Source organism: Embiotoca jacksoni, unplaced genomic scaffold (assembly GCF_022577435.1).
Source record: "Embiotoca jacksoni isolate LCO1_2020_lvr unplaced genomic scaffold, fEmbJac1.0.p SCAF_75, whole genome shotgun sequence".
Taxonomy (NCBI): Eukaryota; Metazoa; Chordata; class Actinopteri; family Embiotocidae; genus Embiotoca; species Embiotoca jacksoni.
Window position 1 is genome coordinate 872,451 of NW_027185431.1, and position 10,000 is coordinate 882,450.

The following is a 10,000-nucleotide window of genomic DNA, read 5'->3' on the forward strand; positions in this document are numbered from 1 at the left end:
GTTTTTATTAAATTATGAGACAAAGAAAACAACATTTGAAGACACAGAATCAACTTATTACGTATTATTTATGTTTTTATGTAATGAAATGATTAAAAAACAATCAATAATGCTCAAATAGCTCTTATACTTGTGGTTGTTTAAGATGTTGCTAACTCCGCTAACATGAACACGTCTGGGCACAATAGACCAACAAACACAAAAACATCACAAATCATGAAAGATATCTAGTTTAAGATTTTAGATCTGTCACAAATCATGAAAGATATCTAGTTTAAGATTTTAGATCTGTCTGATCTTCTTTCTGTTTCACACTAAAACCGATTAAAACTCAGTTAGCTACAACAACCTAAGGCTAGTAGGAGCTAATGCTAAGTTAGCCGATCATCGGAACCGTTTATTTCGGACTTTTCATGAATACCTGAGTCACCAAACAGATACTCACTTGACGCTAGACGGGAACAGGAGTTATTTTCTGATTATTTTCTAAGTTTAGTTCCAATTAAAACAGAAAAAGAGACAATTTCAGGAACTAAAACCCGAGACAATAAAACTTGCAGTTCCAGCCAAAGATGGGTGAAGTGTGGAGGAGGGCTCACTCCGACACCTTTCAGGAAACTCAACCCTTCAGCGTTTTTCTTTTGATCATGTTTATTAAGCCCACTTCTGGTCAGTGTGTGAGGTAAAAGTTAACCGAACCATCTATCTGCTGTGGTGGATGACTCGTTTTCTTGTCATATTATATTTGTGATTATTTTCTGCTGTGGGGTAACAGGGTTGTTTTTGTCAAATAGACGACCTTTGATACGGTTTTCCCGCCGGTGAAGAAAAGACTGAGTTCAGATCAAAACTAGATCAAAACTAGACCTCCTGAGTTCAGATCAAAACTAGATCAAAACTAGACCTCCTGAGTTCAGATCAAAACTAGATCAAAACTAGACCTCCTGAGTTCAGATCAAAACTAGATCAAAACTAGACCTCCTGAGTTCAGATCAAAACTAGATCAAAACTAGACCTCCTGAGTTCAGATCAAAACTAGATCAAAACTAGACCTCCTGAGTTCAGATCAAAACTAGATCAAAACTAGACCTCCTGAGTTCAGATCAAAACTAGATCAAAACTAGACCTCCTGAGTTCAGATCAAAACTAGATCAAAACTAGACCTCCTGAGTTCAGATCAAAACTAGATCAAAACTAGACCTCCTGAGTTCAGATCAAAACTAGATCAAAACTAGACCTCCTGGGTTCAGATCAAAACTAGATCAAAACTAGACCTCCTGGGTTCAGATCAAAACTAGATCAAAACTAGACCTCCTGGGTTCAGATCAAAACTAGATCAAAACTAGACCTCCTGAGTTCAGATCAAAACTAGATCAAAACTAGACCTCCTGAGTTCAGATCAAAACTAGATCAAAACTAGACCTCCTGAGTTCAGATCAAAACTAGATCAAAACTAGACCTCCTGAGTTCAGATCAAAACTAGATCAAAACTAGACCTCCTGAGTTCAGATCAAAACTAGATCAAAACTAGACCTCCTGGGTTCAGATCAAAACTAGATCAAAACTAGACCTCCTGGGTTCAGATCAAAACTAGATCAAAACTAGACCTCCTGAATTCAGATCAAAACTAGATCAAAACTAGACCTCCTGAGTTCAGATCAAAACTAGATCAAAACTAGACCTCCTGGGTTCAGATCAAAACTAGATCAAAACTAGACCTCCTGGGTTCAGATCAAAACTAGATCAAAACTAGACCTCCTGAATTCAGATCAAAACTAGATCAAAACTAGACATCCTGAGTTCAGATCAAAACTAGATCAAAATTAGACCTCCTGAATTCAGATCAAAACTAGATCAAAACTAGACCTCCTGAGTTCAGATCAAAACTAGATCAAAACTAGACCTCCTGAGTTCAGATCAAAACTAGATCAAAACTAGACCTCCTGAGTTCAGATCAAAACTAGATCAAAACTAGACCTCCTGGGTTCAGATCAAAACTAGATCAAAACTAGACCTCCTGGGTTCAGATCAAAACTAGATCAAAACTAGACCTCCTGAATTCAGATCAAAACTAGACCTCCTGAGTTCAGATCAAAACTAGATCAAAACTAGACCTCCTGAGTTCAGATCAAAACTAGATCAAAACTAGACCTCCTGAGTTCAGATCAAAACTAGATCAAAACTAGACCTCCTGGGTTCAGATCAAAACTAGATCAAAACTAGACCTCCTGAAATCAGATCAAAACTAGATCAAAACTAGACATCCTGAGTTCAGATCAAAACTAGATCAAAACTAGACATCCTGAGTTCAGATCAAAACTAGATCAAAACTAGACCTCCTGAATTCAGATCAAAACTAGATCAAAACTAGACCTCCTGGGTTCAGATCAAAACTAGATCAAAACGAGACCTCCTGAGTTCAGATCAAAACTAGATCAAAACTAGACCTCCTGAGTTCAGATCAAAACTAGATCAAAACTAGACCTCCTGGGTTCAGATCAAAACTAGATCAAAACAAGACCTCCTGGGTTCAGATCAAAACTAGATCAAAACGAGACCTCCTGGGTTCAGATCAAAACTAGACCTCCTGGGTTCAGATCAAAACTAGATCAAAACAAGACCTCCTGGGTTCAGATCAAAACTAGATCAAAACGAGACCTCCTGGGTTCAGATCAAAACTAGATCAAAACAAGACCTCCTGGGTTCAGATCAAAACAAGACCTCCTGGGTTCAGATCAAAACTAGACCTCCTGGGTTCAGATCAAAACTAGACCTCCTGGGTTCAGATCAAAACCTCCTGAGTTCAGATCAAAACTAGACCTCCTGAGTTCAAGACCTTCTGACAGACACCGAGAGGAAAAACCCGCAGGACGAGTGTTGCGTGAGAGGCAGGTTTCCTGGAAACTCTCAAGTGAACTCTGGCCTCGTCTCGCCCACATCTCCCTGGTGACGGACAGGGAACGGACCAATCAGAGACTCCCGGAGACATCGGTGAGGACGTAATCGGCCAATAGCAGCGCTCGGAGGATGACGGGGAGGGGGAGGGTTCAGCTGCGGTACAAGGAATTTCATCAAGTGACCTCAAAAAGATACGACAACACCGGAAATACGATGTTGGGATTTCAAATTAAAGTCTCTACTCTGCAAAAACGCCACATATTGGAGCGAAATAGAAAAAGAAGGTGTTGCTGCAGTTTTTCTGTCCCGATCTTGTCTTGAGTGGCTCAATGTTTGAACAGGACATCAACTGACTCGTTAAACATTTTCTGATAAAATTGCAGGATTAGATGTTCTTTCATGGGTCGAGAAAAAAAAATTCTCCTAAACTTTTTAAGATGATTAAATTGTTTTAAAACCGTCCTGGATTGGCTGGAAAATGTTTTTCTGAGTTTGCTGACTTTTTTAGAGAAACATGGTTCTTACAAAACAGAAACTACACAAACGTGACGATTTTATAGAACACGAGGTGCTGCTGTAGATTAAACCAATGAACAGGATATTAAAGTGACCTAGTTGAAATCTAAACCTTAACAGCAGAAACATTTGCCAAACAATATTTTCTGCCTCAAAAGTTTTGATTTCACATCGATCCAGACCTTTATTTTGAAAGCCAGGGCAGGAAGTTCTCGTGAACCTGCGCTGTTTTACGGCGGAGCTGCAGCGCTGAAAGTTGGGACTTTGTGGGGTAAATGTCGCAGTGCTTTTTGCGGAGTCACACTCGGTGGATTATAAAAGAAGTGGCTGCTCATCTCTGACACACCGGCCGACCTTCTAGCGACACAAATGGGTGAGAAGCAGGAGGAGAGCCCCGCCGGAGTGAGGTACTACCGGCTGTCAGAGATCGAGCTGCAGAACTCCTGCAAATCGAGGTGGCTCATCATCCACAACAAAGTCTACGATGTCACCGCGTTTCTGGAGGAGGTGAGCAGCTCCGACTGGCTGAGGCAAAGCCGGAAGTAAAGCTGACTGAAAAACAAACAGCCGGGTTTGTAGAAAGAGACTTTAAACTTGTCAGATGCCTTAAATGTGACTTTTTTTGGCTTGACTTTGGTGGCAAGTTCATAAGAGTTCAGAGTTGCAGGGACCCCAGACAGGCTCCAGGGGGAACCTCAGACGTTCATTAATCAGTTAGTCCATCAGCAAATAAATTATTCTGATAACAGTTAGTCATTTTTCAGACATAAATTCCTTCTTCACGCCTTTAACTCGCAGATTTATACGAGATTAAACGGGACTTGTTTGGGGAAGACCAAAGAAGACTTTTAAGTCGTAAATAATTCACAAACTTGACTTTAACAGTCGGTTATATCATCTGTCTGAATGTACAAGATTGTATTCTGACCTGTAGTGGCCGTAGATATTATGATGGGAGTACATCACATGCACACATGCACACACACACACACACACACATGCACACACACACACATGCACACACACACATACACACATGCACACACACACACACATACATACATACATACACACACACACACACACACACACACACACACATACATACATACATACATACATACACACACACACACACACACACACATACATACATACATACATACACACACACACACACACACACACACACAGTCACTTTGACCCACAACTGTCCAATCAGCCTGCAGGGAGGATTTACAATCAGCATGTTTTCTTTGTATTGTGTCATTGTGTCTCTGCATGAATGAACTTTCTAACAGTTTACGTGACGACAGAAAGTTCAAGTCGGGACCTTGACCTCCTGTTACAGAAGAACTTTTCAATTCTGCACCAAGTTTTGTCTTTAGGCTTTTTTTGGATGTTTTTTTTTTCAGTTTTTAATTTAATAAATTTGCTTGGCAGATTACACAGCGCCTAAATCTTCCACAAACTATGTAATCCATGATTATAGATTATTAAATATATATTAATGTAAAGTTTAAAAAAAACAGCTTTAAATGTGTTGTTTAGTTCCAACTGAAGGGTTTATTATTGGGTCGAATCTGTCGGTGGTTTCTGGAGAACTTGAAGTAAATCTGAGCTGGAAACTTGAAGACAAACAAACGGAGTTGAACTTTTGACCTGCGCCTCCTTCAGGTTGCTCAGAGTTCAGGACCAGCTCTGAACCTCCGGACGGGTCACCGTGTTCAGGTGACCCGGTTCTGCAGCTCCGGTGAAACACGCAGGTCGCTGCTTTGTTGTTGTTGTTGTTGGGAGGGACGGGGGATGTTTACAAATGTTGGACAATAAATATGGAGGTCGTTTTGTGTCTTTTCAAAGCAAAAATAATAAAGCAGAATTTCTTGCTCTGCAATCAAAAAATTGGAAAAGTTTGTAATGAACAATATTTAAACTGAGAATAAAATGATTTGGACTCCAAAATAACGGTTGTGAGACGTGACGAGCTGTCGTTGGTCGGGATTCACCAGATCAGAGTGTGTGTGTGACGGCTGCTGAGCGAGCGTGTCACCGTGTGTGTGTGTGTGTCTGTGTGTGTGTGTTTTCAGCACCCAGGAGGAGAGGAGGTGCTGAGGGAGCAGGCGGGAGGAGACGCCACCGAGAGCTTCGAGGATGTCGGACACTCCACCGACGCCCGAGAGATGGCCCGAGACATGGTGATCGGAGAGCTGCACCCGGTCAGTGTGTGTGTGTGTGTGTGTGTGTGTGTGTGTGTGTGTGTGAGAGTGTGTGTGTGTGTGTGAGCGTGTGTGTGTGTGTGTGTGTGTGAGAGTGTGTGTGAGAGTGTGTGTGACATCAGTGTGCGTTGTAACGTGTGTCTTTGTGTGTCTGCAGGACGACATAGAGAAGATCAACAAGCCCGTGGTGAGTGAAGCTGCTCGTCTGTCAGATGCATTGTGGGAAATGTAGGATCCAGTCAGTGCTGTGACCTTTGACCTCTGATGAGTTCAGGGTGAATGTAATGTGTTTTTTTTTTTTTTACAGGAAACTCTAGTAACCACTCTGAAGGAAGAGACCAGGTACACACACACTACACACACACACACACACACACACACACACACACACACACTTTCTCTTCCAGCTGGTGGTCTAGTTAGTTAGTTAGTTAGTTAGTTAACTACCTGTCCTTCTCTTCCAGCTGGTGGTCTAGTTAGTTAGTTAGTTAGTTAGTTAACTACCTGTCCTTCTCTTCCAGCTGGTGGTCTAGTTAGTTAGTTAGTTAGTTAACTACCTGTCCTTCTCTTCCAGCTGGTGGACCAACTGGCTGATTCCCGCTCTGGCAGCTGCCGTTGTCACGCTGATGTACCGCATCTACACCACGGAGAGCGAGTGACATCATCGGCCACGCAGCTGTGATGTCACCAACCGGCGATGCAGTCCCGTTTCACGACCTCTGATTGACAGCTGCACCAGCCAATAGCAGTGAGTTGGTGCCGTGGCTCCTCCCAGCGTAGAGCGGCGCTTCTAGATCAGACGAGCGGCGTACCGACGGCCGTCCGACCGATCAACACGTCCTGCTCTAGCACCCCCGACTCTACGCTCCTGTACTACCCATAATCCCTTTCATCCTGTGTAACCAATCACGTGGCATTATGTTGGATTCACGGAGATGTTTTAAAATGCAGATGTTTTATGAATCTTGTAGAAAAATGCACTGGATGTATAATTTCTTGTATCTTTTTATATCTTTGTAACTGAATGTAAACGAGTTGCTAAATATGCAATCAGCTGCTCGCGTGACGCCGCGCTGCACCGGGTCACGTGACGCGAGCGGCTCCGTCCTTCACGGCATGCTGTTGGTTCTGGTCCATGAAGTGTTTCAAGTCGGGTCTCAGAGACAAGTGCTTTTTACATTAAGGGAACTTTTATATCTCCAGATTGCTGCTTTTTCATAGTAAATGCTTTGATTAGACAAATGAAACATTTGTGAGCTGTTTAATTAAAGGTTGAGTTCTGCTCTTTGTTTGAATACGTTCACGGGCCCGAAGTGAAGAAACCGTCCGTTGATTAACAGGAAAACGGTAACAAAATAAAATAAAATCCTCCAACGTCATTGAATTCATTGTCGTTCTTCCCTCAAACAGAAAATAACAAGCAGGAAACATTTAGAGGTGAAATATAAAGTTTGGTTAAAGTGTCCTCACGCCGCCACTCACTGTCTCCGGTCTCACGTCAAACTGAGTCGACAAGCTCAAACTTCAAAAAACTATTTAAAGAAACCGGGGAGATCATTTCCAAAAAGACACAATACTTTTCACGGCCTAAGTGAATAAAAAGGAAGTACTGTTTGAATTGCGTCGCTATGCCGACGACGCCCCGTTGTACAAATCTCTGAAACAGATCTGTTGGTGGAACTTTAAGCATTAAAACATAAACATAAAACATAAAGGCATCGATGTCATTTTCTTCTCCTAAACTCGGAGCTGAAGTTTTGACCGTAAACACGTCAGTCTGTTTTTTTTTTTTTCTTCCAGCTGTTTTTCGTGGGACTTTTTAAATTTTCTGGTTCCTCTCAGTAAAGTTCTGGTTCCGTTGTTAAACTTCCTGAGAGGACGTGAGCTGCAATCTGACGGCATCAAAACAAAGTTGAACTCAATCCAGGAAAATAAACCACATTTCATTCTTTTTTTTGATTGATTATATTTATTTCTGATGTTGTGTGAAATCTTAATGTTGTTATTATTATTGTGAAGAATGCGAAAAGCAGAATGTCTCATTGAGGAAGATGAAGGTCAGAAACTGAGACGCAGAGAAACGCTGCCATCTGGTGGTGAAACATCTCAAACACCAACTTTAAAATATACATTTATTTTTATGTGCGTTGGTGTCTAATCCAGTTTTAACTTCTTACATTTTGTCAGTCGCTTGTAAAGCACTTTGAGTTTGAAAGATGATTTATGAATAAAGTTTTATTGAGTGATTGATTGATTAATAAAAACAATACTTGGCAGCCAGATTTTCTGCTTTCAGCTCCCGTCTGCCTGATTTCTGTTTAGTTTTAACTGATTTTATTTCTTTTCTTGTCCTGGAGACGTTTTTTTTCAATAAATAAATAGATTTTGAGCTGCTGTAATTTTAGATCCCAGTTAATTGATTGTTAAACTTGTAGCATCTGTGTTGTGTTTTAAAACTACACATTTTACACTGAGAGTCTCCAATTTATTATCTAAATTTGAGAGATATTAAACTTTTGTGAGCATAAAAGAAGTTTTAGATCTTCAACTCCTAAAAAATGTAATGTTAATTAATTAAGGTTATGATATTTCAGCAGGTGGTTTCAGGAGGTGAGACAGTTTCATGTGTTCTTTTTGTTTATTTTTATTGCTGCTGCTCTCTGACGGCAGCGTGACGTCAAGACGACAGCGCTGATGACGGCGTGTCTGTTTACCGGCCCTGTGTGACGCACTTGTCGGAGCCACGTGGAGCTGCGTTACATAACAACGCCACAGTTAGTGACTTTAGATTCACTTCTGAGAAACAGCTGAAAGATTTTTGTTTCGTCAGCAGAAAATAAATATGTAAATATAAAAACATTTGTGGAGACAGATTTTTGTTTGCACCAATATTTCATATTTTTAGACACAAAACTTACAATAAAAACTGAGCTGCAATTAAAAAAAATAAATAAACGTTCATTCTTCTATTTTTCTGGTTATTATTTGTAATATTTTTCCAACATTAATATTTGGAATGTTTATCATAAATAATGTCAAAAGTCTGTCCGTCTCTCTGTCTGTCCACCTGTCTCTCTCTGTTTGTCCCCCTGTATGTCCCCTTGTCTGTCTGTCCCCCTTTCTCCCTGTCTGTCTCTGTCTTTCTATCCGTCTTGTTGTGGTTTCTTCCGTTTCACGCAAACAGGTGAAAGTTGACGTTTGCTCCGTGACATCGCGCACGTACGTTTCCTCCGGAGGGGGCGGGAGTCTCTATACAAGCCGCCCCGCACCGGGAGCCCCGCGGACTCCTGAAATGTCCCACTCACTGCTGCAGTTACACACCGGCGGAGAGCCGCCATCCCCGGGCCCGTCGGCGGGGAACGGCCTAGAGGAGGAGGAGGAGGAGGAGGAGGAGGAAGAAGAAGACGAAGATCTGGACGACGAGGTGGACGCGTCTCAGCTAGAGAGATTCATGAAGGACCGCAGAAGAGCCCAGTCCCTGCCCGCCTACCCGGCGACGCTGCTGGACGGAGTCCCCGGGAATAACGCGAGGAAGCGGGTGAAGTTCGCCGACTCCATGGGTCTGACTCTGGCCAGCGTCAAGCACTTTAGCTCGCTGGAGGAGCCGCAGATCCCCAAAAAGGTTCTGTCCCGACACAAGAGCTTCCCGCCGCAGCAGAAGGACCTGCTGAGCGACCTGTGCCAGAGCATCAAGTCCAGCCTGGCCACGGACCGGCTGGTGGCCTGCTTCCCGGAGCTCCGGGACCCGGAGCAGAGAGTCCAGCAGCTGCGGGTCTGCCTGGAGAAGGTGGTAATCAGCCAGTTTGACGTGCAGGGCCAGATCCGGGTCTGGAGCAGCTGTACCGACAAGGAAGTTGGAGTGAGGTACACCTTCAACGACTGGCTGTCCCACGTGGACGCGCAGGCTCTTCCCGTGGCCGCGGACCAGCCGGGCTCCGTGGGGGAGCGCTTCACCTTCACCGTGTACACACCGCCCTTCATGAGCCCCAGCTCGGCGGTGCACTGCGCTGTTTACCTGAAGAGTGACGAGGGGGAGTTCTGGGACAACAACGACGGCCAGAACTACACCCTCCGGTACCACTGCGTGCCCAGCGCGCCCTTTGTCACCGCCACGTTCCACGCCACCTGACCCGTGGGTAAAAAGCTTTCCAACTGTGCGTAAAAGTGTCTCCATGCGCCCAAAGTGCCGACAGAGATGCTTCGATATGCAGCTGCTGTTTTCCATCATTCCTCTCCTGTCTTTTGGAGATGAGGGAACTTTACTGAAGATCATCCAGAGAAGAGATCATCTTTTTTGTCTCTGGTTTCGACCTCTGAATGATCCTCTGGTGCCTCTTCTTAACCCACTTCCTCCCGCAGCCTCATTAAAA

General features: G+C 43.3%; 2 protein-coding genes across 2 annotated transcripts in view; both read left to right on the forward strand.

Annotated features, from left to right (window-relative positions):
* The first annotated feature begins 3,653 nt into the window (after positions 1-3,653).
* On the forward strand, positions 3,654-7,009 carry cyb5a (cytochrome b5 type A (microsomal)). The gene is made up of 5 exons (XM_069177624.1): positions 3,654-3,921; positions 5,502-5,630; positions 5,788-5,817; positions 5,938-5,972; positions 6,205-7,009. Exons 1-5 carry the CDS (start codon positions 3,784-3,786, stop codon positions 6,287-6,289), a joined length of 417 nt encoding a protein of 138 aa, XP_069033725.1. The 5' UTR covers positions 3,654-3,783; the 3' UTR covers positions 6,290-7,009.
* A 1,821-nt stretch (positions 7,010-8,830) lies between these two features.
* ppp1r3g (protein phosphatase 1 regulatory subunit 3G) overlaps positions 8,831-10,000 on the forward strand; it is a 1,805-nt gene continuing 635 nt past the window's right edge. The window contains exon 1 of the mRNA XM_069177618.1: positions 8,831-10,000. This exon is cut by the window's right edge and continues 635 nt beyond it. Within this exon, the coding sequence (XP_069033719.1) occupies positions 8,923-9,759 (837 nt within the window). The 5' untranslated portion in view covers positions 8,831-8,922 and the 3' untranslated portion in view covers positions 9,760-10,000.